At 49.6% G+C, this 27,846-nt stretch overlaps 8 protein-coding genes across 8 annotated transcripts; 5 read left to right on the top strand and 3 right to left on the bottom strand.

Annotated features, from left to right (window-relative positions):
• Positions 1–342: 342 nt before the first annotated feature.
• Positions 343–1,867, top strand: HOO65_060513 (isocitrate dehydrogenase; the record flags this gene model as incomplete). The annotated part of the gene is made up of 3 exons (XM_071003865.1): positions 343–700; positions 826–1,409; positions 1,472–1,867. 3 exons carry the CDS (start codon positions 343–345, stop codon positions 1,865–1,867), a joined length of 1,338 nt encoding a protein of 445 aa, XP_070857863.1.
• A 642-nt stretch (positions 1,868–2,509) lies between these two features.
• HOO65_060512 (uncharacterized protein) lies at positions 2,510–3,555 on the bottom strand (the record flags this gene model as incomplete). Its single annotated transcript, XM_071003981.1, has 3 exons — positions 2,510–2,894; positions 2,950–3,369; positions 3,455–3,555. 3 exons carry the CDS (start codon positions 3,553–3,555, stop codon positions 2,510–2,512), a joined length of 906 nt encoding a protein of 301 aa, XP_070857862.1.
• A 785-nt stretch (positions 3,556–4,340) lies between these two features.
• On the top strand, positions 4,341–5,405 carry HOO65_060511 (UPF0160 protein C27H6.8; the record flags this gene model as incomplete). Its single annotated transcript, XM_071001150.1, has 1 exon — positions 4,341–5,405. One exon carries the CDS (start codon positions 4,341–4,343, stop codon positions 5,403–5,405), a length of 1,065 nt encoding a protein of 354 aa, XP_070857861.1.
• Positions 5,406–6,547: 1,142 nt separating this feature from the next.
• Positions 6,548–7,337, bottom strand: HOO65_060510 (mRNA stability protein mug134; the record flags this gene model as incomplete). The annotated part of the gene is made up of 2 exons (XM_071004036.1): positions 6,548–7,060; positions 7,302–7,337. The coding sequence occupies 2 exons, from the start codon at positions 7,335–7,337 to the stop codon at positions 6,548–6,550; spliced, it is 549 nt and encodes a 182-aa protein (XP_070857860.1).
• Positions 7,338–11,335: 3,998 nt separating this feature from the next.
• Positions 11,336–13,150, top strand: HOO65_060509 (SPX domain-containing protein; the record flags this gene model as incomplete). Its single annotated transcript, XM_071003799.1, has 4 exons — positions 11,336–11,387; positions 11,713–11,913; positions 11,983–12,188; positions 12,248–13,150. 4 exons carry the CDS (start codon positions 11,336–11,338, stop codon positions 13,148–13,150), a joined length of 1,362 nt encoding a protein of 453 aa, XP_070857859.1.
• Positions 13,151–18,858: 5,708 nt separating this feature from the next.
• Positions 18,859–20,139, top strand: HOO65_060508 (uncharacterized protein; the record flags this gene model as incomplete). Its single annotated transcript, XM_071001149.1, has 1 exon — positions 18,859–20,139. The coding sequence occupies one exon, from the start codon at positions 18,859–18,861 to the stop codon at positions 20,137–20,139; it is 1,281 nt and encodes a 426-aa protein (XP_070857858.1).
• Positions 20,140–20,304: 165 nt separating this feature from the next.
• HOO65_060507 (Neutral ceramidase) lies at positions 20,305–22,872 on the bottom strand (the record flags this gene model as incomplete). The annotated part of the gene is made up of 1 exon (XM_071001148.1): positions 20,305–22,872. The coding sequence occupies one exon, from the start codon at positions 22,870–22,872 to the stop codon at positions 20,305–20,307; it is 2,568 nt and encodes an 855-aa protein (XP_070857857.1).
• Positions 22,873–25,306: 2,434 nt separating this feature from the next.
• Positions 25,307–26,806, top strand: HOO65_060506 (putative phosphosugar isomerase; the record flags this gene model as incomplete). The annotated part of the gene is made up of 1 exon (XM_071001147.1): positions 25,307–26,806. The coding sequence occupies one exon, from the start codon at positions 25,307–25,309 to the stop codon at positions 26,804–26,806; it is 1,500 nt and encodes a 499-aa protein (XP_070857856.1).
• Between the last annotated feature and the right edge of the window lie 1,040 nt (positions 26,807–27,846).

Raw genomic sequence — 27,846 nt, 5'->3', positions numbered from 1 at the left:
AAAAAAAAAAAAAAAAAAGAATTGGTGATTCGGACTTCAACTTTACGTCCCTCCCACCGGTTGGCGTGGCTCCACTTTAATTGGTGGTCTCTTCTCCCCCTGTCGGCTCCGATTTTCGGTCATGTATTTTTTTTTCTTTTCTCAATATGATTCTAAGCTTTTGAGTTGCTCGTGTTGGATCGCGCACCGATTGACAACTTCATCGCCATCGCCCTCCCGTTACCTGCATTTCCATCCCCTCTATCCACCCATTTTTTTCAGACCTGCAGATTGTCTTAACTTGTCTGCTCTTCACCAATTACTGTCGCCAAATCGCCCTTCTCCAATCTCCAAAATCACACCATGAACCCCGCCTTTTCCAACGCTATCCGTCAGCGTGCTCTGCAGGCTACCATGATTGCCGGTAGCCGTCGCACCATGGCTACTACTGTGCAGAAGATCAAGGTTAAAAACCCCGTTGTCGAGCTCGATGGTGATGAGATGACCCGCATTATTTGGCAGAGCATCAAGGACCGTTTCATCCACCCCTACCTGGACATCGACCTCAAGTACTACGACCTGGGCCTGCCCCATCGTGATGCTACTAGCGACAAGGTCACCCTGGATGCTGCAGAGGCTATTAAGCAGCACCAGGTTGGCATCAAGTGCGCTACTATTACCCCCGATGAGGAGCGCGTCAAGGAGTTTAAGCTCAAGCAGAGTAAGTGCCTCGTGCTGTTTTTGGCTGCTGGGTCCGGCTCTGGCTTCGTCTATCATGTTCCTTCCACCTTACTGTCCCGTTGCCAGCCCGTAACGCATAGCTGACTTCTTTTCTGAATCCAACAGTGTGGCTGTCCCCTAACGGCACCATCCGCAACCACCTCGGTGGCACCGTCTTCCGCGAGCCCATTGTCATCCCCCGCATTCCTCGCCTTGTGCAGGGCTGGAAGAAGCCTATCATCATCGGCCGCCATGCCTTTGGTGACCAGTACCGCGCCAAAGATCTAGTCGTTACCGGCAACGGCAAGCTGACCATGACTTTCACCCCCGCCGATGGCTCCGCCCCCACTGCCATTGACGTCTTCAGCTTCAAGAACGGCGGTGGTGTTGCCCAGACCCAATACAACACCGACGAGTCCATCACCGGCTTTGCCCACTCGTCCTTCAAGCTGGCTCTGACCAAGAACCTGCCGCTTTACATGAGCACCAAGAACACCATTCTCAAAAAGTACGACGGTCGTTTCAAGGACATTTTCCAGGAACTGTACGAGTCCCAGTACAAGGCCGAGTTTGAGGCCAAGGGAATCTGGTATGAGCATCGTCTGATTGACGATATGGTTGCCCAGATGATCAAGAGCTCGGGTGGATACATCATGGCTCTCAAGAGTAAGCTTCCCAAGCATTTCCCTCTCCTACTTGCTGCTTGTAATGTGTGTGTGTCTAACTCTTTTTCTTTTTCTTTCTTCCCCCAGATTACGACGGTGATGTCCAGTCCGATATCGTCGCCCAGGGTTTCGGCTCTCTGGGCTTGATGACATCGGTGCTGATCACCCCTGACGGCAAGTCTTTTGAGTCGGAGGCTGCCCACGGCACCGTCACGCGCCACTACCGCGAACATCAGAAGGGCAAGGAGACCTCAACCAACCCCATTGCCTCTATCTTCGCTTGGACCCGTGGTCTGGCCCAGCGTGGTCGTCTTGATGAGACTCCCGACCTGGTCTCCTTTGCCGATGCCCTGGAGCGTGCCTGCATCGAGACCGTCGATGCTGATGGTATTATGACCAAGGATCTGGCCCTAGCCTGCGGCAAGACTGACCGCAAGGACTACGTCACAACCAATGAGTACATGGATGCCGTCGAAAGCAAGCTCAAGGCTATTCTGGCTTAAGCACGCTATGTGCAACGGGGAGGTATCTTGCTGTACAAGCGTGCTACAAAAGTCTTGGCAGTTCAAAATTCAGAGGGGCTATCTACCTGTCAAAAGCCTTCTTTTTTTTTTGTCCTATTTGCCTAAGAGTACCGTCTATTTTCTTGTTTTCCTTTTGTTGAGCTTAACATTTCATCATGCAGATCTACCCACCACCACACACACACACAGACAGAGAGAGAAAGAGAGAGATAGATAGAGATAAACACGCAGGGCTAACTTGCGGCTTGAAACCCTGTATTTTATGACTGGAGTTTGTTGTACGATACCCGGAGAGTTGGGCATGGGAGACGGTTGCTTGGAAGTTTGGATATTGACTGCAGAATGCAACACAAAAGAAATATACTATCAAGATAAATGACGAACCAAAAAAGAAAAAAAAAAAAAGAAATATAACTGACACCCTAGTAGCGCAAAAAAAAAAAAGAGGCAGCCCTTAGAACGCCGTAATGAGAAAAACCCACCGTATTCATAGCCTCTATACAAAAAGAAGAAAACAGCCAAGCCATGACATGATTTCCATCTTAGAAACCTCCATCATAGTCCAGGCCAGGGGCAATGAAGGACCATAGGATCGCTTTACACTGTCACTGTCACAGAACTCTAATCCTCTCCTTCGACGCCAGCTGCGTCCGGAGCGGACGACTGCCGTTTTGCCTTCTTCTTCACATGTTTAATACCGCTAGCCGTTGGCTTAGAGCGCACCGGTGTGCCCGTCTCTTTATCTGCCGCAGCTGAAGCTGCAGCAGCCACAACTCGGCGCTTCTTGACCGGTCGGCTTCCAGCATCTTCGTCATCCGAGTGGTCCGACTCGACACCACGCGCCCCACGCTTGGAGCCGCGGCCGCGAGAGGCTGATGCGCTGGTTCCGTTGGCACCGCCTGATCCCGAAGCACTGCCTCCCCCTGTGCCTGCCGTGCCGGGTGCAGCACGAGACGGTAGATCCTTATCCTTAGCCTCTTTGCCATGACCAGCAACGGGGGGGGTTCTGTACACCGTCCTGGAGAAAGGTCTTGGGCGCATGTTTGCGCAGCCAGTTATACTCACTCACGGGATTGTTGAGGATGGAGTCACGCGAAGATGGTACCCTGTACATCTCGGCATCTGGGGCAACGATAGGCGGCTTGGATTCGATGCCAAGGCGCTGATCAATGTCGTAGATGTAGGCGTTAATATCGTCCATAGTTAGGAAAGTCGGTGGATGGGTTTTGCCTTCAGCTGGAACTAGGTCTTGGACTGTTTCCGGTGAGTCCCGCTTAGTAGCTTCATAGTTGGCACGGATGATGCTGCGGTCTAATTGCTTTAGAGCTTTGCCGTACATGAGCTTTTCATCCTCGGGGGTAAGGTCGATGTCTGGCACAGGGGTATTGACATCATCGGGGAGGTCAAGACTCAAATCGAAGCGTTTATTCGCGGGGATTTGCGGGGTCTCGTTGATTGACAGCAGTATTTCAAGTAGCCGACTGTAAATTGAGATGATTAGTCTTGAGTGTGGCTGTGAAGATGATCGCTGCTAGTTGTGGAAATAGAAGTAGGAGGCAGACTCACTCATTCTCGACAGATATCCGGTTGATGATGGACTGTGCGAACATTTCATTCTTGTATATTTCACGGTTATCACGAGATGCGTTGTCAAAACGCGCCATCATCTTGCGATACTTTTTTTTTCCATGAGCGATACGTTTGTTTGCTTTCGGAATCCGTTTTCTGGGCGTCATCCTTGTGCTGTGCATCGACAGCTTTGCGCCGAGTTTCATTGGATGCCATTGTTAATAGAAAACCGCGTATGCGGTGAAGGAGAAGAGAAAGCGGTGGTTCGCCGATTGGGATGCGTCTCACGCAAGGCTGAATCGACAACGAAAGGTGTCGTTGTGTAACTCGGTCTTTTCACAATGTGTGCAAATAGCTTGACGCACTTGGCGAGTAGAGGTTAGAAAAAAAATTCAGTGATAGAATCAACACCCAAGACCAATCAAGTTTCGATAGAATGATAGACGCAGGTTTGTGAGCCAGTCTGTAGTGGTGAAACTGATTGTGAGAAGCGATGTGATTAGGGCGCAGTCTTAATTGTCTGGCATTTAGCGTGTGTGTTTTATTGAAGCTTTCTCATCGCGAGGCTGATCCATCGCGAATATCGCGCCCCCAAGACACCCCCTGCAACTTTAGTACAGTAAGAAGCGGACTCATGTGATTGGTCACGTGAATTATTTTACTTTTGGACCATGTCGTTTAGTAGAGAGGGAGGAGGGGCCCCACCTTAAAGCTCCAGCCTATCAACAGTGGGTTATTCAAATAATCCCTGCTGCAGCACAAATAAATACAAGGCTTCTTGAACAACCGGAGTTGGGCTCTGTCCCATTTGGAAAGTTTTCCCCTCTGCATAATTCCCATCATCACCAATTACTACTACTTTATGTTTGCTCGCTTTATCAAAATGTCTGTCGAAACTGCTGCCAAGAGAGTTAAGCTGGACGGTCCTCTGATCGGTACCCACAGCGGCCACTTCCATGCTGATGAGGCACTAGCTGTCCACATGCTGCGAATGCTGCCTGAGTACGCCTCATCCTCACTGGTACGCACCCGTGATCCTGCGGTGCTAGCCACATGCGACACGGTTGTCGATGTCGGTGGAGAGTACGATGCGGCTGCCAAGCGCTTTGATCATCACCAGCGTGGCTTCACCACCACCTTCCCTGGCCGCGACACCAAGTTGTCCAGTGCTGGCCTTGTGTTTCTGCACTTCGGCCGTGCCCTGGTTGCCCAGTCGCTACGCAACAACGGCAACGAAAATATTTCTGTCGACGACCCCAAGGTCGAAATGATGTGGCGTCGCATCTACGAGAGCTTCATTGAGGCCCTGGATGCCCATGACAACGGAATCTCACTCTACGACCCCGCTGTGATTGCCGCCCACAAAATTGAGAAGCGTTTCTCTAATGGCGGCTTTACCTTGGGCGCCATGGTTGGCCGCCTAAATCGCAACTGGAACGATCCTACCCCTGATGACCCCGCCGAGGCTCAGGCTCTTGAGGATAGTCACTTCCTGCGTGCCAGCCAGCGTATTGGCGAGGAATTTGAGCACGAGCTCAAGTACTACACCACCGCTTGGCTGCCTGCCCGCGATGTGGTCCAGGCCGCATTTGAAAAGCGCAAGGAGTTTGATCCTCAGGGTCGTGTGCTAGTCTTTGAGGGAACATCGGCCCCCTGGAAGGACCACCTCTACCAGCTGGAGGACGGCAAGCCTTCGGTCCTCTACGTGTTGTACCCCGAGAAGCCCATCCATGGTGCTAAGTGGCGTGTACAGTGCGTGCCTGAAAGTGCTGACTCGTTCCAAAGCCGCAAGCCTCTGCCTGCTGAGTGGCGTGGCTTCCGCGACGAGGAGCTGTCGAAGATCACTGGTATCGAGGGTGGCGTCTTTGTTCATGCTGCTGGCTTCATCGGCGGAAACCTCACCTTTGAAGGCGCCAAGGCCATGGCTCTTAAGGCCCTGGAGATGTAAGCTGCCGCAGTGGAAGAGGTGGGTTAACCCCTCCTCTATATCATCGATGGCAGTTTCGATTAGAAAGGCCGTCTGCAATCTAGGAAACTAGATTTCGCCTGTAATTCAGACGCACCAAAATAATAAAAGTGGTTATAGGATTGGGACTGGGACTGGGACTGGGTTATCAATTGGCGTTTTGGGAGTTCTATGGCTGGTTCTTATTCATTCCACAATTTTGGACACTCACATTACCGAAATGGGTAATGTTCACTGGGGCTACAGGTGTTATCGCGGACAAGAAAAGATCCCAGGGACAGACACGAGAGACGTCACTGGACAAGCAGATTCACATATAGCTCCATGCCTAGGTTTGGCCTGGGGATGGCTATGTTTAGCCATATTTTTTTTTTTTTACTTTTTTTTATACTTAGTTTCAAATAGACCTGATACGAAGCACAACATACGATGTGAACTGAACTATGTGCAATGAATCCGTCCAATTCTTTACAAGGTAATAAAGGTAGGAACAATATACCAACATCGTACGGTGAGAGACTGGTACATGAAGCAAGTGGGCTCTTTGATCGTAAAGACGAACTTGGTGCCAAAAAAAGGTGAAAAAAAAAGGTGAAAAAGGTAGGACAGAAAAGCAGCAGATGACTCCCACGACAACCTATGAAGATAAAAAAGGAACTCCAGAAAAAGCATACCAGAAGAATAGAGAGATGGGAGAACAAGTGCAGAGTCGACTGGGACATGATAAGAATGCGGTACAATAGAGCTTTAGAGAAATGCGATATCAGACCAAAGTTAAGACTAAAGAAGCAGAAGAAAAACAAAAGCAAAGTAAACGCCGTAAATGAAAGGTCAAAAAAAGGGGAAGAGGCAAAAGGGAGAATATGGGAAAGTAACAATATCAAGCCGTATCCTCAAAGCTCAAAAAGCTAGAGATTGAGGAAGAGCATAGAGGGGGTTGTTGAGATAGGTTGTAGGGTTATCCTCCGTTAGTTTCGCTGTTCTCTGCTCGCTACAGGTCGGATAGACAAGCAATGGATAACTACAAGTGATATCACAGGAGTAGGTGCCGATGCATTGCCAGAGGCCGTATTTTCCCGGGCTACCCCTTATGTTGTTCATCATCTCACCCGCCCTGCACTAGTTTATGGGCGGATAGGCAGTTCCTGAGACTGGCCTTCCACTTTCTCAGCAGCGTTGGGTGTGGTGGAAGAAGCTTCAGCTTCTTGCTCTTCTTCCTTCTCACCTTCCTGCTCTTCCTGCTGTTCGCCATCAGTTTCGGGCTTGGTCTCGCGGTTCAAGAAGCTAGACTCCTTAGCGGGCGACGCAGCAGCAGGGGTAACTCCATTAATGCCCGCATGCTTGAGCGGAGTGACGCCAGGGGCGCCCGCAATGCCGGCAGCAACAGCACTACCACCAGTAGAAGTAGTGGCTGCATTGGATCCGTTGACAGATTCACGGTGGGGGATGTTCTCAGGCTGGGGATGCTGAGAGCCAACGGAGCCAGCGTCGACGCTGTCAGCCTTGCCAGCCTTGCTGAGTGCGTAGTCTCCTGAGTCAAAGTACTTGCGTTCCTTGAGGTGCTTGGCAAAATGGTCGGAGCGTGAGGGCAATTTGCCGTAGAGGCGGAAGAGACGCTGTTCTTCTGGTGACAGGGACTAAAATGAGAAGAGATGGGGAGAGGGGTTAGCGGACTATGTTTATGCATGTGAAAATATTTGCACCGTTTTTCTTGTTTATTTCTCTTGTTAATCTCCGATACCGAAAGGAATGAGACTTGAAGGTTGCGAGCAATAGAGAATACAATGATGGCGAATGGCAGCAAATGCGGGGGTTTGGTTTAGTGCACATTCGCGGGGTTACTTGGTGATAATTGGGGCGTTGGAGAAAAGGGTTTACCTTAATGTCGACCTTGTTCTTTTGAAGAGGGTTCATGGTGAGCTAAGAAGAGATTTCGAGGGAAGGCAAGGGAGAGCTAGTCAAGAGAAAGGAAAAAATGAGGCGATGGCACTGTGGATAATAGAGATGGCGATGCAGTCAAACAAGAGAAAAAAAGAATGTAGAGCGTTTGTTTCAGCATAGGAAAAAGAAGACGATGGACGCTCAAGAGCTCAAGGATCAGCCAGGCTTTGGAGCACAGAGAGCGCTATGATAGGCTCTAGCGCAACTGTTTTATGGGCATTTGGGTTAGCGACCAACTATTTAAGCCCATGAACAAAGGCGACAAAAACCAGCAATTGCTTTGACAAGAATCAGCTAGCTAACAATTGTTGCCCCTCATTTACTTACCCTAGCACATACCAAACTTGAGGGAAGGAAGAGAAGGGCCAAAAGTGATAAGATATGATAAGATAGAGAGTGTCCCCACTTACCGCCCTTTGTTCCTCGTCGTGTGTTTTGGCCGCAAACGGCAGCTGGCTCCATCACTAGAATGACCGAAGAGCCAAGGATAAGGATGAAGTGTGTCTATATTTGTGGTCCTTGGTCATGACCTCAGCGTGGAGCTTGAGAACCAATGTGAGCCGGCCGATTGAGAAGTCGAGTGTCGGGCCGGAACAACGCTATCTCTCCGTTTTTGCCTTTGCGCAGCGTGTTATCGCCCAGAGGGCCATGTGATGAAACAAACATCTGGTGCCTCTCCACCAAGCAAACTACACGGGCTCCATGGAGACGACAAGCGGTCTAATAAGCAAATAATTATTGGCGCCTTTTATGAGTCACAGCGCAAAGCCAAAGGAGAGAAAGAGAGGTAGACAGAAAAATGAAATGTAAAAAGGGAGCAGATGGTGCGCTGTTAATTAAGAACACTCCAATGTGCATTTAATGCATGAGATCGATGCTCATCTAAACCCACAAGGCAGTGAAATGCATACATATGGCAGCCGGCGGTCCGTCGCTCCGCATAAGACCACTGTGGCGGAAGACTAAAAGTGGGGCTATGAACACCGCCGCTCTAGTAACTCTTGACTCCTCTCAGGTCGAAAGAGCTACAGTACAGTTTTCTTATCACAGCCTATACTTTGCAGCGTGGCGACTTGTGACAGGCAGTTGGTCTGAGGGGTGCGTCGTCTTAGTGGCGTGGCTTTGGCTTGTTAAGCTGTGACACATGGGCTAGCCAGCTGGACAGGACTGTTTGCTAGCTTGGACGGAGCTGGCATGATTCCAATTGTCTAAGAATGCAGGCTTTGTTGAGATCGTACAGCTGGTAGGACAGAAGGGGCATGAATGAATGCCTTGGGCTGGGGAATATGGGAGAGGGGGTATATAGGTTTTGACTTGAATATATTTAACGTCTACGGGGTATATAGGTTTTACTGCAACTAGTGACTTTATATTCGATACATTTTCCAACCTGGCTAGCGCAGGATTAGAGACGAAAAAAGCTCAAAATTTGACCTCTGCATTCGCTGTTCCAGGCGTGCAAGTTGTAGCCTTTGTTACACGCAAATAATGACTATGAAACCCCGGTTTAGTAGGAAACAAGGCCTATATACATGCATTCCACGGACCAAACGTGGAAATGAGCTATCATAGGCTTGTTATTCACAGCCTTCTGAACGGGCCGTAGCGCAGAACTTGTCATGGAGTTGTCAGACCCCTAACTGGCCTTGGCCCGTTTGAGATGATGTGGCAGCAGTGCATGGGGAATGGAAGATGCGCGTTAGGCACCGTGATAAGCCAAAACAAGCAATCGGGTTGTATGTTGATCCGTCATCTTCCTCATTGTTCGCCATGTCATGAGATCGACCGTTTTTGGTTCTTGCTTTGGGCGTGAGCCATATCAAGGCGCAGGTAGCTTGCGCTACTGAGGTTGTAGCTGCACCCAGCCAGTAAAATCCCATGTGTCTTGTGGAGGCTGCACGATGCAGATGCACTCTCACACTCGCATGTACAAGTGCCACTGAACGGACAGTGCACCAGCGCTTTCTTGGATGCCGGCTCCTCATCTAACCCGAAACAGCATCGAAGCTGCTTGCTCCGCCTCATTTCTGAGCGCATCATGAGCCAGCAATCTGGATAAAGAAAAATCAAAGAACAAAGATCGGCAGGGCAACGTTGACCTTGTGAAATCCAGAAGATTCACATGTTGCAGCGTGGGGTGGGCCACATAGCGACCTTATTTCAGCCCTTCGCTTGTGACTGCCCTCGACTTTGCTTGATTTTGGGTTTCGAGGCCTATAAAACCCATTTCATTCTGTCAATGCACTGCACTGACTATGTATGTCTTTGGGAGATACTTCACAAAGTGCATGTTGTGTACGCGTAGTTGCTTGCCTCCTTTTGCTCTTTCATTTTTTATCGGGGCGACTTTTTTCTTCTCTTTTTTTTTTTCTTTTCTGGCGTGTTAAACTGAAAGGGAAGGAGGAACGAGGAATGGGAGAAAGAAACCCAGCGGCTTAGACTTTTGTGCTACAATCTTAAGGGCAGGTAATAGTTGCCTTGCTGCTCTAGTGACGAAAGGTTACCTAGGATATTCTGTCTAGCCAAGTCCATATCGAGCTTAGCTTGCAACAAGGAAAATTTTCTTGCTTCTTACTTCACTTTTCGGTTTGCACCTTCCCTAGAGTAAGTAAAGCGTGTTTCTAGGAGGTGCTATTTCTCTAGTTAGCGAGACGGTGTAGTCGTTTGCGGTTTTTGCTTCTTTTTTTGTTATTTCCGCTCGTTCATTGGCTGGCCAACGGTTTTGGGCCTTGCTAGGATTTGATGGAGAGCCGCAAGAAGGCAAGGACGGCAGGTGCCCTGTCTCTTATTTAACAGTAATTACTTATATTGCTGCCTTTGTACCTGTCTGTGTCCATGTTTATGTGTGTTTCTCTTGTCTTTGTGATCGCCATTTATTCTCCAATCCTCCGGGGTAGTCACTTCTCGTATATTTTTTCTTCTTTCCAGGCACTTACTCACTTGCTCACTACTCTAGTTTTGCCTTCGCTCCGCTTGTCCTCCGGTTTCATTTGACAGGGATTGCCTATCTTGCGCTTTCGCATCTAGAGCACCAAGTCATTTGTGTTGCTTCTTGCCCTACGCTGAGGTTGAGGCCAAAGGCCCAAGCTCCGCCCCGTCTAAAACTTTAGTGGCGCATTTTTTTTCCCTTGTGAATTTAGCCCTGCTCTCTTCTTCATTTCGCTTTATCTCTCAAACACCAACATTGCATCACTTGTTAACATCGCCACCGCTTAGAAAGCTAGTGCATCGATCACGGGGTCACGTTTGCATGTTTGTCTCCTGCCAAGCAACTGCCATATCTGCCACTTTATCTTCGTCTTCTTTCCTCTTTTCCATACTCTCGCAATATCCTTATCTCGATCTTCACTCATCTACTCTCTACTTGGCTCCGCCTGTTCTTATCCATATAATTGGTCTCGATTCCTTGATTCTCCTGCATTCTCCTGCTGCTCGTTTCGAATCCCACCAACCTCTCTCTCCCTGCATTCGCATCGTCGCATAACAAATCTCCAACTGCTAGCTGCCGACAGCAATCTGCCATTGATTGCTTCCTACACCATTGGCGTCTTTTCTCTGCTCAACTATTCGACTATTTGTAGGCGGTGGCGCCCCCATTTCCAGGCCGAGCTCCCGTCCCTCTGAACTCCTGCTCCTTGAGTCGCGCCCTGGCTGTCGATTTCCCTCTATACATTCATTAAAAACATCGCTCGTTATCACCACTACTGCATTTATTTGTCGTTCATTCGCTTATCCGCCGCTTGTTTATTTCACCACAGTGGCACTGTATTGCAATTGCGAATTGCGACTACCCTCCTTGTTTGTTTCACACATGATCTCTTCATTGGCTTGATTGCTGCTGTGCTATTTTCTTTGTTTTTCTTTTTTTCAACAACTTTTTCTGTCTTCATAGCTTGTTTTTTTTTCTTCACTTTGATCCTTGAACTCTGCCTTGTTGATTCACTGTCTTGCAAATCCCTACATAGTCGACCATGAAGTTTGGACAGAAACTCCAATCTGAGTCCGTCCCTCGTTGGCGCATCCGTAAGTGTGAAATCTTTGTCCTTTTTTTATTTTGTCCATTGCTCCCGTGCCGTGTCTAGGATACGTCACCTTCAGCGTCACCGGACTCAGACATTTGACCATCAATTGTACTGGGCATCTATCTCCAAAAGACGGTCTCCAATACAATGTTCTGTCGTCCGTACATGCACTTTTAACCCTTGGTCATGCCAGCAAACATTACCTGTCGCCGTTGCACACTGGAACGGAACCGCTGAACTGCAGCAATATTTGGCATACCATCGATTTATCTGGTGTCTTGAAGCCGCATTTGCCCTTTTTTGTCTGGCGACTAACTATTTGGCAGACAACATTGACTACAACTCGCTCAAGTACGAGATCAAAGTCCATACTACTAAGAACCAAGCAAGCGCTATTGTTATTCCCGGCAGCGAAGATATTGCCTTAACTCGCTTCGAGAACGGCTTCTACGAAGAGCTTCAAGCCCAACATGAGCGAGTTGGTGACTTTGTCTCCAGTAAGACCGATGAAATCGGCCACCGTCTAAGTAGGTTACACTATTTGCATCTGTACAACCCCTCTCAGTCCGAATACTGACTGATCATCACGTGTTTAGACTATCTTACTACATGCATTCACCAATTGTGTATGCGATTCCCCAAACATGGCCATGACGCCAGCCCTGAGAAGATTGCAAAAAGACAACGGAGGTTCTGCAAGTACGAACATGAGTTGTTAAGGTGTGGGGACGATCTTCACTCTCTCGACCGTTTTATACATGCGCAAGTGGTCGCTTTCCGCAAAATCTTGAAAAAATATCAGGTATGCGCACCCTGAACTGCTTAATTTATATATAGCGATACTAATTCAATTATTCTCAGAAATGGACTGGCTCTTGCAGCCTGAGCGCGCGTTTCCGCGAGAACATCCTCCATGACCCCAAAAGCTTTACTCGCCGAGATCTTACGCACCTGCAGTCGCAGTACGATGTCCTACTAGCTGAGCTGCGTGAAACCCTTCCCGAAGACGACATTCATCCCGGGTCCCCAGAGTCTTTGAGTGTTGACAGTCAGTCGATTTCTGCAGTCCGCTCTTTACCATCTCCAGTCACTCCGCAACAACACTTTGCTTCTCCCCAACAGCCAGTTCATTACTGGAACGAATATGACGATGGAAGCGAGGCCGGAGATCACGAGGAAGAATATGCAATTTACATCAACCCGGACCAGGAAATGGAAATTCCTGGCTTCGAATTCATCAAGAAAACCTTTGCTCGCCCATTAGCGAAGGCCCGCAGCATGCTCACGCTGCAAAGCTTGAGGTCAAATCCTGGAGAGAGAGCACCTCTGCTAGGGATCTTTAGCTCTGCAAGGCCTAATTATTCTGCGGATACAGATGATGACTACACTAGCTCCGAAGAACTACCCACTGACGGATACGCCACCCACTACGCAGCGTTCCCTAGCATAGCCGACCAACGGGCTACGCAAAAACACAATCAAGTCTTTTTATGGGTCGCCATCGCTTCGTTTCTTGTTTCATTCGCGTTGATTGCGATCACTAGTGCGCTGATTACTACTGGCCGACATAAAATGCGGCTAGAGGTAGAGGCAGGTGTGACGGTCGGCATTATCACGAGTTTATTCTCGGCATGTGTCGGCTTTGGCATCTCACTCACGCGAACGGATAGATTGCTTTTGTGGCATCACGTTTCCCTTTGGCTATCATTTTTATCGATTTGTGTGTTGAACGGTATGTTACTCGTGTTGGTTGTGGAATGGTGAGAGTGACGCACAAGCAACGCGGCTGTATGCTTTTATTTTATAAAAGAATAGGGTGGAGGGAAGTGGCTTTTGAGAAAAGCGATTTCTCAGCTATGCTAGGAATAGCTATTTGGAAGGTGGGAAGGCGATTAGATTTACAGCATTCGTCTTGGATTAGCGTTGCTTTTTTGGGTTTGTTTTCTCGTTTGATGAGGGATAGTCACTGGTTTACGTTTAGCGTCTTGTTAGATTTTCTTTTGTTTTAATATATACACAACAAGGCTATGCGCCTCGGGGGTTTTTTGCCTCCTTGCTAATGTAACACTTGTCAACGTCAACTGTCAATGCAATGATGCGATGCACGTTCAAACAACTCGAGTTGTGTTGCTTGATTCACGTGAAAAGACATCCTTTATTCCGGCTTTTGAATTTGAATTTGAATTTATTTAACGTCTACTGGAATCACTAAGATCAAACGACGCCGGATTGGTTACCGGACAGAATTAACCCTCTGCAGGGCTGACCACAGGTTTTGGGCGAGAGAAGCTCGTATGCTCCCAAGCAAGCTTGTTACTCGTCTTCCACCTGTAGTCGTCAGAGACAAAAGAAAAAAAAAAAAAAAAAAGGAAATCCCAGATATACCCTAAGCGCAGAAGTAGTGGGGCTAACCCCCAACTTCCCCACAAACATTCGTTCCTCTGAAAAACCTGCCACGCTTCCTGAAGTCGTGAAAATCACGAGAGCAAGACGGCGACGTCCAGTGCAGCCTGGGAAAACCCCCCAAAGAGAGAAAAAACCAAACTGTGTGAGCATCCGAGGGCTCGTGATATATCCTTCCACTTTTCTGGTGGCCGCTGCCTTGCGCGTGTGGATGAGGCGCCAGACAGCCCCCTTTCTAGTGACATGCCACAGTCACCAGTCTATCCGAGGACAGAGGAGCGCAAGAAAGAAAACAAAACAAAAGAAAAAAAAAAGGTGCGGACTGTGTGAACTCTCAAAATTCAGTCCTGAGCGTGAAGGTGAACTCCTTGAGTTGGAGTGGTGTTGCGGCGATGAGGAGTTGGCGATCGCGAAAGTTGTCGTGAAAAAGGGGGCGAGTCGACGACGAGGTTATCCTCAAAGTTGGGTAAGTGCGGCCTCAAGGCTCCACAGCTCATTGTCAAGATCCATGACAGAGTCAAAGAAGAAGAAAAGAATGAAAGACGCTTATCAGTGTCATAGACGTCGTCCTCCAGCAGCCCGGAAGAAGGGGAGGCACCAGACCTCAAAGGTACCCCCCCGAGGGTTGTAAGAGGGAGAGTTGTATTCCGGCTTTTTTTTTCCCCGCCGCACCGGAGATTCCTTGTCAAGCCGTGGTAAGCCGAGGTATGCCAAGAAGCTCTTCGCCAACTCTCCCTCCTACAACCCTCGGGGGGGTACCTTTGAGGTCTGGCACCTCCCCTTTTTTCAGGTTTCTGGTGGAAAACGTTTATGACACCGATAACCGTTTTTTCATTCTTTATTATTTTATGGCAAATGAGCTGTGATGCCTTGAGGCCGCACTTACCCAACCTTGAGATTAACCTCGTCGTCGATCCACCCCCTTTTCCACGACACCTTTTTCGCGATCGTCAACACCTCATCGCCGCAACACCAATCCACCTCAAGGAACACACCATCACACACTCAGGACTAAACTTTGAGAGTTCACACAGTCCAAAATATTTCCTATGTTTTTTCCTTTTGTTTTTGTTCTTTCTTGCGGTCCCGTCTGACGACGGACTGGTGACTTTCGGGTCAGGTCACCAGAAAGGGGACTGCCTCGAGGTCACATCCACACCAAACAGGCAGCGCATCGAAGAAGCGGAAGGACTAACCATGAGCCCCGGATGCTCACACAGTCTGGATTTTAGACAAAATTTATGGAAAAGGCTTCCCAGGCTGCACTGGAAGCTGCTGTCCTGACTTCGTGATCTTCACGATTTCCGGGCACTGCAGAATTTTCAGAGGATCGAATGATTGTGGGGAAGTTGGGACAGACTCCCCTCTTCTGGGTTTAGGGTTGGTCTGGGGTTTACCGGTGGGGTAGGGGGAAGGGAGGGAAAATACGGGAAGCCCTCTTCCCTGCCTTTTTTCCTCTCTTCTCCTTACGGGGATGGAGTCAGCAGGGGAATGTCCTGTGGAGGCCCCTATGGGTACGGCAAAGCCGTGACCCGGGACCACACAGACATGGGCGGAGGGGGTACAGAAAAAACAGGCGCCAGAAAATACGGTCCTCGAAAGAGCTCCGGACTCCCAAAGTGGGGCCGCAGATAGTCCCTAGAGTATAAACTGAATTTCATCATCATCATCATCATCATCAAGAAGCCCCGGACCGATGGTGTAGTTGGTTATCACGTTTGTCTAACTCTCCCTCCTACAACCCTCGGGGGGGTACCTTTGAGGTCTGGCACCTCCCCTTTTTTCAGGTTTCTGGTGGAAAACGTTTATGACACCGATAACCGTTTTTTCATTCTTTTTATGGCAAATGAGCTGTGATGCCTTGAGGCCGCACTTACCCAACCTTGAGGTTAACCTCGTCGTCGATCCACCCCCTTTTCCACGACACCTTTTTCGCGATCGTCAACACCTCATCGCCGCAACACCAATCCACCTCAAGGAACACACCATCACACACTCAGGACTAAACTTTGAGAGTTCACACAGTCCAAAATATTTCCTATGTTTTTTTTTTTTTTTTTCTTTTGTTTTCTGTTCTTTCTTGCGGTCCTGTCCGACGACAGACTGGTGACTGTTGGGTCAAGTCACTGGAAAGGGGACTGCCTCGAGGCCACATCCACACCAAACAGGCAGCGCATCGAAGAAGTGGAAGGACGAACCACGAGCCCTGGATGCTCACACAGTCTGGATATTAGCCCGATATGCCGGATAGGAAGGGCTTCCCAGGCTGCACTGGAATCTGCTGTCCTGACTTCGTGATCATCACGATTTCTGGGCACTGCAGAATTTTCAGAGGATCGAATGATTGTGGGGAAGTTGGGGCAGACTCCCCTCTTCTGGGTTTAGGGTTGGTCTGGGGTTACCGGTGGGGTAAGGGGAAAGAAGGGAAAAATACGGGAAGTCTTCTTCCCTGCCTTTTCCTCTCTTCCCCTTACAAGGATGGAGTCCAACAGAAAGGTCCTAAGACACCAAGAAGTGATCGGACCCGGGCGGTGGACGAGGAACCCGACCCACTCAATAAATGGAGATAGAAAAAGCAGTCTTCTCACGGCCGAATCGAAAAGTCTGGACTCGAAAAACCTACATTTTTCTTGATCTGATCCCACGTCATAGAGATCCACGGAGCCACGACGCAGGTCAAGCTTAGATAGTTTTAGGTAGAGAATAAATACAACAACAACAACAACAACAACAACAACATCATCAAGAAGCTCTTCGCTCGCTTAGCTCAGTTGGTTAGAGCGTCGTACTAATATTCAAACATCGAATATTAAGTAATGCGAAGGTCGCCAGTTCGACCCTGGTAGTGAGCATTTGTTTTTGCCTTTTTTGTCTGTTGAACTGTTGAATGATTAACGTATGTACTATTCATTCTGTCAGCTAGCTTCTATCTTAGTCTCCCCGTCGTATTACCGGGAAAACTAGTAGGTAGACGCTAAATAGTACATACAGACATACATAGCTTCTATCTCTGATACAAGTTTTAGAGATAGTTTTCCTTTTAGCCGTGATCAGGAGTGTTTTGTCCGCCTTCTCGGTTAGTAGGCATGATTCAGGGATTAACATGAAATCCAGGCTTTATAATCGATAGATAACAGAAATCCACTATACAAGCGCTAATATACCTAGATAGAACGGAAATAAAGACATTGATTGGTACTTCTTATCTAAACGTAGGAATTGCCAAACCTATTTATTCTTGATTGTGTGTAAGTGTGGCCGAATAGGTTTCTACGTAAGTGTGTGTAGGGTTGTAGTAAAAAAAAGGGGGCTAGCCAGCTGCGTGTTCCAAAATCTAGAACACTCTGGCCTCCTGTTTTACCCAATATTTTGGCAAAGGTCTTAGCCCAAAAGGAGCAGCAGTCAAGCAAGTGCCTGATCTTGCTCCCGTATCAGTCTTCTCTTTGTTGCTTGGGAGTCGTCAAGGACGAGGTTATTGGTGAGGAAGAAGACTTGCTTCCTTTTTATCAGATGACCTTTTTTATTTTTGGGAGAGGGGGGGGGGGGGTTTGTGGGGTAGTAGTGATAACAAAAAAGGCCTTGCAATGACTATATGTGGTGGGTGGTCTTATTGAGGATGAGTTGAGTCTAAATAAAAAGAAACGCAGCAGAAGAAAGGAGGTATGCCGGCGTATCTCGGCTGGAACTCGGCGGTAGACACGCATGGAAAGACAGGGTTCCTTTTTCCTGTTATTTTGTTACTCTTTTTGGGGGTTCTTTTCTTTTTCTTCTTTCTAAGCTTGAACGTTGCGGAGAATCTGTCCTGCCGAGAAGTCGTACCAGCAATACTGCCAAACTCAAGTTGCCCATCTCCTTCTAGTGTGGCGAGCCGGCCCTACCTCGAAGGAGCCAATAATCCGATCTCCAAAAATACACAAACACGGCTGCCGTCGATCTGAACTTGACTCAGTATAACGCTGCCGGGGCATAGAAGCAGCGCTAGAACCGTCATCCAAAGGAAGAGTCTGACATGATCAACCTAATAGTGGTGGTTCGTCATGGAGATGGCCCTCGGTCTAGGCGTCGGCTCGTATCGTGACATCAAAAGGCCACGCTACGAATGAGGAGAAAATTTGTCAATGTTTAGATTCTCTGCTACTCGATATGCACATCGTCTCATATTAGTTGCCTCATACATTATTTATTCTTCTCGTACTCTTCTCCATTGCTGTTGGCAGGTCCAAGCTTTTCTCCAGCTTTGTGGCAAGTTCCCTGCTGTATTCATGGTTGTCGTGTGACCGCAAGTGTGTTATCGTGGGGAGGGAGATTCCATAGAGGGTAGGCTAAAAACTTGTTGGGGGCAGCTAGTCATCCCCTAGTCGCCAACCAAGTCGCTTCTTTTTTGCGACAACTTTATCCTTCTAGCAATGACGCCATTGCTCTCCAAAACATTCTCGTGCCGATTTTGCCCTCGCCAGTCTTAGAGAGTGGGTGGTTTGAGAGACGGGGTGCCAGGCAGGTGGGTTTCACCGTCTTGTTCGTGGCTTTCAAAGGAAGGGGGCCTTGTCTTGGCTTCCTTTGGTCTGGCTGGAAACAGTAGTTGAATCTACGGGTAGTAGTCAAGTTAACGCGTGGCAGGAACGAACAGCCGAAGAAAAAAAAAAAAAAAAAAAAAGGGCAGCTGCTCCTCCGAGTTAGCTAGCAGATTTGAAATCTTGGTCTACGGGTAGTTTCTATATTAAGGGCTCTGGATCCCCTCTATCCCCTCCATCTTGCTCCTTCCGTTGAATTTTTTCTTGTTTTTCTTCTTTTTTTACTACTCCTTTTTTTTCTTTTTTGTTTCTTCTCTAATCATCATTATTTTCTAGCTTGTCGTCCCCTTTTAATTGCATCATTAATGTGTCTTCAAGGCATGTCATTTTATTCCCTAATATTTGCTAGACTTGGACTTCTCTCCGCCATTTGAGCCACATTGTTCATTTCGTCATTACCTATTATCATAACATCAGCAGAACGACTATATACCTACTAGCCTTGTATTTTACCTATTCCCTATCTAACATCCTGTCGCGACAATCTATCCCGCCACTATGGTTCAGGTTCTTGTGTCCCAGTCTTGCCTGCCATCGACAGCCGATGATGTTGTCGATGTTGCCAATGCTGCTGCTCGCATGCTTCTCGGGGGCTCTTCATTGAGTCACTCTACCCATAATCATGGCCATGGCCATGGCCTCCGTCATACCCAAACATCCAACCTTGCATGTATTCAGGAGTCTGGTTCTGTCCCTCCACACACCGCTGCTGAAAGACGCGCTATCAAGGCGGGCGTCCGTAGGCCTCGCCGCTCGCAGTCCCTCTCAGAATATGATAACGAGCAGCCTCCGGTTCGCCACCTGTACCTGCCCACTCTGGCTCCTACCCTAGCCTCCCCGACCACTCCAGCCCCGGTCTCTGCTTCCGCTATTCCGCGAGGGGACTTGGTGCTATCATCCGTGCAAGAAACTGCATCTTCGCCTGCTGAACTCTCTTTAGTCGCTCAGGCTACTCCCCCTCCGCCTGATACTGCCGCCGCCACCCTGGCCCTGCGCATGGTACGGCCTAAGCCCAGAAAACCCCCTCGCCGCGCTTTCTCACTCATGGATGATGAGCCTATTGTGCATACTCACCGCCCGTCGGAGCTTATTTCATTGCTTGACCTCCCAAAAGACGTCCTCTACCTCATCTTCGACTTCCTTGATCCCATTGATAGCGTTTGCTTTGGCCTAGCATCACGAGCCTTTTATCCCATCCACCAGCGTCTCAACGGCCGGGTTTCGTTAGCCAGCCGCCGCCACGGCCCCAACACGCTAGAATGGGCGTGGCGAGGTGCCGGCTCACTTAGACACCCTGGGTTGAGCCCACCCCAGTCTCCTATGCCACTCAATTCTGAGCCTCACGGAAACTCGGCACCCAGCACGCCTACAACGGCAAAAGCACCTCAAGGCTCTAGCTTTCCTGGGCTCAGACGATCGCAAACCGCATCCACCACCTCCTCCACCTCATCTAGATCATCCGACCAGCCTGAGTCGCCCTCTGTTGCCAACTTTGCTGCTATTCGACTTGACGGTCAGGTTTACTGTCGCAAATGTGGTACCTCACGCTGCGAGTTACACAGCCACCTAAAGCAATGGATGGGCAGTGAAATGGAATACTGCAGCGTGTCGTGCCGTTTTGGTCGTCCCGCTCCGCCAGGGGCCCACGAAGTCTGCTACCGCCGCTCGCCCAAAAACCCGTCTCGCTGTGGTCGTCATGCGCCCCGTGTACGAGCCAGTGCGCCTGTGTCTCCGCGTATGCGGCCTGTAGACTTGGCCGTAGCTGCAAAGGAAGCGTAGGCAAGAAAATCACACGACCCGGAGCTTGGGGTGTCATGTGTAGAGCACAATTGATGTTCTTATTAGGTTTCGTGCAAATGTAACGTAATATGATAGATATTAAAGTGTTTTTAAACACGCCCGAGGATCTATAACCCTAATTTATACTAAACCCTAGCCAATATATCACATCACATAGAACTCCGAGCTCGTACCACTGAACGAAGTGATCCTACCGCTCAATGATTTAGCATCACCAAAATATCGCAATCGGTAACATCCACGTTCAACATCGTCTGGTAGGTGCCACTGTAGCGTGACCTTGGATGTGCCTCTGATTGACGACGTGCGTTTCCAGTTATAGACTAGGTCCCAGTCTGAATCATCTCTCACAGTTTTCCACACTCCAGGGCTAATCATGGATTCAACAGCGGCAAACGTACCCTCGAGGCGTAGATTATTACGCGGATTCGCGCCAACAAAGGTCGCTTGCACTGTATCGCCAGCGTAGTACACTGAAGATGGTGCTACATCGGAGATTACGTCACCAAAGGCTGTGAAGAACGGGTGGCTGTCAAAGACGACGCCGGCGACGAAATGTAGAGATGCATTGCGTGTGTCCGGTGGCAAAGGGCCGATCTCGGCCGCTGCCGCTAGCGGCGTTCTAACCGTGTCGAATAGTAGCGGTAGGTACTCAAGTGTACGATTGATGTAGGCCGCCAGCGTATGTGGGCCGTATAACGTTGATGCACCCTCGTAGCGTTGTAATGCATACTCCTCCGGTGTGCTTATGTAGTGCGTGTATGTGTTAGCCGGGCCACCAAGCACGACTTCGACATTAGTTATGTCGGGGGTAGATTCTAGTGCATGGCGCGCTTCCTTCTCAACGGCACGCATCCACCGCCTACCAGCCATAGTTGATGCCTCGCCGGGGCTTACAACAACCATTAGATTGCCAATGCGGAGCACTTGGATGTCGACAATGTTTGGTGTCCATAAATATGGCCGCACAACCTCTCCAACGTCTAAAAGCAGGGGCTTGGGCGCTTGGCAGGCAACCTGCTCGGCCCCAGGGATCTTGATTAGGCTAGAAATAACCTTCCACGCAGCGGACTTGTTGGCGCCCGAGTGGTCGTTCTGCGTGAAATCTAGCCCGCCCGGCCCATCCGACGTGCCAGCTGCAAAAGAATAGCCTAGGGCGGCTGGACAGGTCCGTTTAACCCTTTCAGGCTCGTCTGGCGAGATAAATTCGAAGTTCGACATGTCATGGAACGCATGGAATGCCCGCACAGTACCGCCACCTGTAATGGGTCTAAGGGCGTCAGGGGCCTCATCGTCCAATGGCGCCATTGTTAATTTGCGGGCAGCGGTGTATTGCCGGCGGCCGATTTCATAGCAGCTACTTGCACCATTATCGGCAACACGGAAGCGGGGGCCACGGGCATGGCAACTGCCGGCACGGCCATCAGAGCACGTTGAATTCACAGGCGAGCAGCGACTGCCTGAGCCGTCCTCACACCAGGCACCGAGGATATTGGGGCTAACATCACCAACATGCGCCTGGGAGAATCCGGCAACAAAAGATTCTGTAATGGAATCGGGGGCATCTTGGCGAAGCTTCTTCTCGAGGAGAGCTGCAGCTACACCTTTGTTATCGCCAGATATTAGTGTGTTATTGGCTAGCATCGAGGTACCATGTGTTGGAAACCACGTCAGCACGCCCATAGTCTTGTTATCTGACACACGCGAGAAACGCAGCAGCTTCAGGTCTGTTTCTACCGAACCATCGTCCTGGGTCCCACTAGTAAACTTGTGGTCCGTTCCTTTTCCAGTCTTGTTATACTGTGCGCGTTCTTCCTCTGGATTGGCCAGGTACGAGAATAAACTCCTGTTGATGCTTGCGTCTTGCAGCTTTGTCGACCCAAACCCTAGTCGTGCTGGTTCGATAGAATCGTGGGCCCGCTTTATGGATAGTACAGCACCGGTAACGATAGCTTGGTAGCTCTGTTTGTCAAAGCCAAAGCTCGTGATCTGTGGCAGCAGGTAGTTGTGCCACCCACCAGGGCCAGAATGGGAGTGTGTGCCCGTAACAGCAATATTTTGGCTCCCATAAAGCTCGGTGTATGGACTCCCCAAAGCATGCAGACCCTCTATAATGCCATTTCGCACTGCTGTATCACCGCTGTGTGTATCCAGCACAAGATATACAACCCGTGCCGAGGGATTGTGTGTTTCGCCAACTATGAAGGCTCGACTATACAGGCGCTGGCGAAGCCCGGTTCCGATCTGCGATGAGTCGGCATATCCCATCATGTTGAGTTCAACTACAGGGCCGGTGATATCGGCCTTTCCAGCACCAGCAAGAAAGATGTTGCGACCGCGAGTCTGGCCGTTTTCGGTGTGTTGTGGTTTTGGCTGGGGCTGTGGCTGTGGCTGGAGCTGGAGCTGGAGCTGGACCTGAACCTGGCTGCTGTTGCTGCCGTCCCCGAGCGGGTGGCCGAGTAGTGATGATGCCATTAACGGAGAGATAACATGCAGCCACGACAGCATAGTTAGGCTGCTTAAAATAAGGCCTGCAAGCAAGACCCGGGAAGAGACATGATGGCGGGAGATTCTCGGCTTCGTTCTTGTCAGTGATTCTTTCGATACACTCGTGAAATATTCGGCGGCCGTGGCGAGGGAGTCGTCGTCTTGCGAGGACGGATGTTTCGGGAAGATCGCAGGGTTTAGGGTCTGAGAGCTTGGGTTTACCATGGCTTGAAGGTCTACAACATAACCCGTAAAACGCGCGTTAAAAAATAAATGAAGAAAGAGGCAAGAACGAAGAGCAAAGATAGATGTGGCGGGGGGAAGTGGGCGATTTATGAACAGGAAGTTTCCCCGGGAAGAAGCAGAAATAAAGGTAATATCACGGAATGCACTCACTAAGATACGAGACTTACCTTCATGTTCTCTCTAATCACAAATCTCGCCCAGCCGTATTACTTGCAGTTACCGGATCCTTATTTGGGGAAGTGCTGTGACGTAAAGCCAACATATCTCACAAATGACAGTTACGACCATCCATATGACTATCAGATATATTGATACATTGACGAGATCAGTAAGCGCCACTGGTACATATAAGGTAGACAACTGGAGCTTGAACACGTTTTAACGTTGGAGACAACAAAAGAGACTAAAAAGGATGGAAAGAGTAAAGAGTGCTAGATTCTAAGAAGAGGGGGAAACGCGTAGCCCAGACCCTCGGGTAGCAGTTAGTACCTAGAAATAAATTGATATACGCTGTTGGCTTGCTGAAACCATAGAGGTTCTTTCTTATCTTGATTTTTACAGTAGGGTTTAGCAGTAGTTTCCGCATTTGGGGGCCATGAGGCGAAATAGGCTCCAGGGTTACGTAGCCGAGTTTTTTCATTTATTGTGACTAAGCCGGTCCAGCCGCATCATGTTAACATAGAGACATCAAACCAGGATGCCATCTGATTAAACTCTGAATCAATGCAGTAGACGAGAAGGCCCAATGCTGCATGTTGACAGACGTAAAAAAGCTTAAACGCAAGGAGGATGACCAGGGAGGAAAAGAAGAAATTGATGAGCGCAGCGCAAAAGTGGCCGGGGGCTACTTTTTTTGTCTGGTAAGCTAGGCTACCGAAACCGAGTTGCGCTTGCTCATACTATACCGGATATGCCGAGCCGTAAGTGGTAACGTGTATTGGCAAATGCATATGATGCACCCGTTAGCCAGATTAACTAACCTGTCAAAGTCTTTCATAGTGCAAAGCCAGACAAGACACCTCGAAGCTGGGCTTCCCAATGCCGAGCTGTCCGTCTCCTGCGACAAGAGAACGATATGCGGAAAGGCACAGAAAATGTGAGAGCGGGATGGGTGAGAGAGGCTTTGTTTTCTCCTCTTTTCTTCCTTCAAAACTGAGAGCTAGCGGCCTAGCCGCGCGTTGGGGCGCCGATAAAAGAGACAGCTAGCCGTTCACGTACTAGCGTGCTAGCACACCACGCCAAGACACCAAGTCATCGGAAACTCTTATTCCGTTGGTATATCATCAAGTTTGCCTGAGAAGCCGATTTCTCACTATACAGCGCCTAGGCTTTTCCTAGGAGCGCCTAGGGAGGCGTGTTTGCTTTGGCCGACAATAGCTTTGAGGGTGGGTGTGCAGACCTTGGGCTGGCATCCATACTCGCCCGATATGAATCCGATTAGGCATGTTTGGCGCTCGCTAAATTGTATCTTCGAAAGCAGTCCCCTGTTTATTCCGGCTGGTAAATTCCGAGGTCTGGACAAAACGACAACGTGCTGATGGACTGGCGTGGTATAGTGGCCCTAGGGCCTACCCAGCCCTTCCCCGGAGACTGTGGGCTGTTGTTTAGCCATGAGTATAGTGTGATGACCATTGGACAGCGTTGTGAGTGCATTGTATCTTTATATGCAATGTTCTAATGATCCATCCCTTGGCCAAGCTACTCCATTTTGAGTCTATGTAGCACTGGTGCAGTTGTGGGTGGGCGCCTGCTGCATTTTGAAAAGACACCCAATGACAACGGCTTCTGGGGGACAGTTCACTCTGGCCCGATGCTAAACTTTTTTCCCGCATTCTTTATTCTTCTTGGTGCTCATGCAGCCTTCTTTGATGACGGCATGCTTGAGGCCGCATTCTAGCACTTGGGCACCTAGTTTCACCATGTCCTTGTCCTCCCCCCAAGGCAACAATATCGACTAAAATTCACAGAGGCATGATAGCATACAATCGAGACTGCTCTCTCTCTGTACAACTCCAAGCCGCAAAGTACATGGGTATATTACAACGCCGGAGATTAGGTGCCAGGCTGGTAGTGCTGTAGCCCCGCTGAGGGATCATGCAGACTTACTTCTCTTGATTTAAATCTTTCTAGCTCAAGTGCCTAGACCTGAGGTGCTTCTTGGGCTAGACCTTTATACATCCAAATGGTGGTTAAAATGGCGCTAGGAGAAACAGGAAGCCCAAGGGACCCTGCATAGCCTCGATGTTGAAGAGGGTAGAGATGAACTTGAATTATTAAGCTCTCCTTTTTTTCCTCCTGCTTCTCTCTCTCCTTCTTTAATATCTCCCATCTTTGTACACACCAACTTCTATGTCTTTCTATACAAACCAATCTTCCTCCCCTCCGCTCACCCACTTCCTTTCTCTGCCTCACGATGCCCTCTTCACCTCCACCGCCTCCTGGTCCAGCTTTGCCTTTACAAACTAGCGCGGTCGTTGTGCCTCGCAAAACACCGTCCGGCCAATGCGCCTACCCAGCACCACCTTCGCCCGCTGCGTCTTCACACGATGATTCAGTCTCCACTCTAGATGAATGCTCCATATCAGACTTGGACTTGAGCCTCAAAGCTGGCCATGGCAGCTCTAGCAATCTGACCAGGACAACTAGTATAGCCAGCGCGTCTGCAGCTTCTAGCAGAAGGGGAGCCGATGCACCACCAGCTATAGAACCACCCACGGCTGCAGCTCATTTCTCCTTGATGTCTCCGACTTCTTCTTCTTCCTCCACCTCACCGCTCTCCTCTACTTCTTCTCTGCAGTTCGCCGACCGACTCGCCAGCGCAAACCACGTACTTTCCACCGAAGCCGCTGCTCTTGCCGCTGTAACCCATCTCTATGCTACCCATTCAGTAGCCCGTGCAGGCTTCAATGCCGCTGTATCAGCCATTGTACGTAATTGCGGGGAAAAAGGCAAACTGGTCATCATTGGCGTTGGGAAGTCCGGCATAATCGCTCGCAAGCTCGTAGCTACCTTTAGTAGTCTGGGAATCTGTGCAATCTTCCTACACCCTACCGATGCCCTGCACGGCGACCTGGGCTACATCCAGCCACGCGACACTCTTCTCGTCATCACCTACTCCGGCAAAACCCCCGAGCTACTCCTCCTCCAAGACCACCTCCCGTCTGGTTTACCCACAATTCTCTTAACCGCCCACACCCGCCCCAGCGACTGCGCCTTTATTCGCGCCCGTCCCACTACCATTCTCTTACCTACGCCCATTCCCACGCCAGAAAAGAAGAGTTTTGGTGTCAGCGCCCCAACCACAAGTACCACCACCGCCCTTGCCGTTGGCGATGCACTCGCTGTAACTGCTGCCCATGAGTTACACAGCGCGCCAGGAGCACCCGGGCTTGCCACAGTATTTGCAAGAAACCACCCTGGAGGCGCGATTGGCGCTGCCCTCCAGAGTTCCGCGCCACCAGCTCCGATACTGCGGGATCTGCTGGCATTATCGTTTGCCGAATTGCCACTTCTCGAGCCATGTGCAGGGAGCCAAGGGGCGCTGACAGGCGCTGATGCGCTACGCGCAGGCTTTGACGCGGCGAATACGGCGGATGCAGCAAGTGCCGGCTCCGGTTGGCTGCGCTTGTGCGACGGCAGTGTGCTGCCACCAAGCCGCATCCGTGCATTGCGCAATGACCAGCTTCTGGTCCCTATTGGGCAGGTCCCAGGGCTTGTGGTTGCGCGCGACGAGATGCTGGGCATTGCAGCCGATACGCAGGTCCGGGTAGCCAAAGACCTAGTGCGTAGTGCGCATGCGCATGTGCCCGAGGGCGCCGCCTATCTACAGGTTGAGGATGCTATTATTGCCTTGCTAGATGAGGCAGGCCAGATTGTGGGCGCACTTGAGGCCAGTCAGGTGCTAAGTCAGTGAATATGGGTGCCATTTAGTGCGTGTTTTTAGCGCTTTAGACGACTGCATACATATATATATGCCTTTCTCTTCCCAGCGCCAATACAGCTGCTTTGCCATTGCTTTTTTCTCGCGCGACCACCCAGCAATCTGGCGCCCATCCGTCAATTTGTTGTCTGCCTCTGTCGATATAGGGACATGTGCGTGCTATACAGTGTATGCTGTCTGTTTGTGCTACACGTGCGCTTACTGTGTAAATTCAATTGCGTACTGTGTCTATAGCAAGTCTCAACTTTACACTTGCATTCCCCTCTGTCAATTCAACCCCCACAGACCTTTTAGAGACCTTGTCAATCTTTTCCTGCTTCGCTTGCGCAATGCTTCCACTTCATTCCTAGGGGAATTTTCTCTTTCGTCCCCGTTATGACGACATTCATAAGTGAATCCTTCCTTATCTAGGGTTAACCATACGTCCTAGGGGTTTATACCCGCTCCGCACTCGGCCCTTCCCCGCTATTTTCGTAGAGTGCTTTTGCTAGTTAGGCGCACTGTTACAACAGACTGTAACTCCCTCGCCCACCACAGTATCGCGGCTACATCCGCACCCTATACTAGATCCCGCACCGCCAGGTCAATAGGAAACAGGTGATTTCCAACAAGTTACTTGGGTATTATTACCATACACAAGCCTTGTCCCTTGCTGCTATGCCCTGGAATCTGTAGAGCTTCTATGCGGCCTTCGGATCGGCACTTATCTTGTTCTTCTGCTCCGCCCCGTTGCTTTTGCTTGGGACCCCAAATAGCAGCGCTTCCATTTGTGATCTTCAACATGCTGCTCGTCCGATTTAGCATTTGTCATCACCAATTAGTCAACCCTTACACAGGGTTAACAGGCCCTCTTGCCTCTGGATTTTTCCCTATACTGCTGTTCAGCCAATCACAGCGGCCCATTGCATAATCATGGACTTGGCCCTGCTGCCGGCTCTTGAGACTAACGGCTTTTCACTAGTTTTCAATTTTATTTTGTCTTTTTTTTTTCCGCTCTCTCATCCCTTTTTTCT

The sequence above is a fragment of the Ceratocystis lukuohia genome (assembly GCF_044167205.1).
Source record: "Ceratocystis lukuohia strain C4212 chromosome Unknown Supercontig6_pilon, whole genome shotgun sequence".
NCBI classification, from domain to species: domain Eukaryota; kingdom Fungi; phylum Ascomycota; class Sordariomycetes; order Microascales; family Ceratocystidaceae; genus Ceratocystis; species Ceratocystis lukuohia.
Note: the sequence above shows the minus strand (reverse complement) of the source record. Positions and strands in the feature narration are given on the sequence as shown.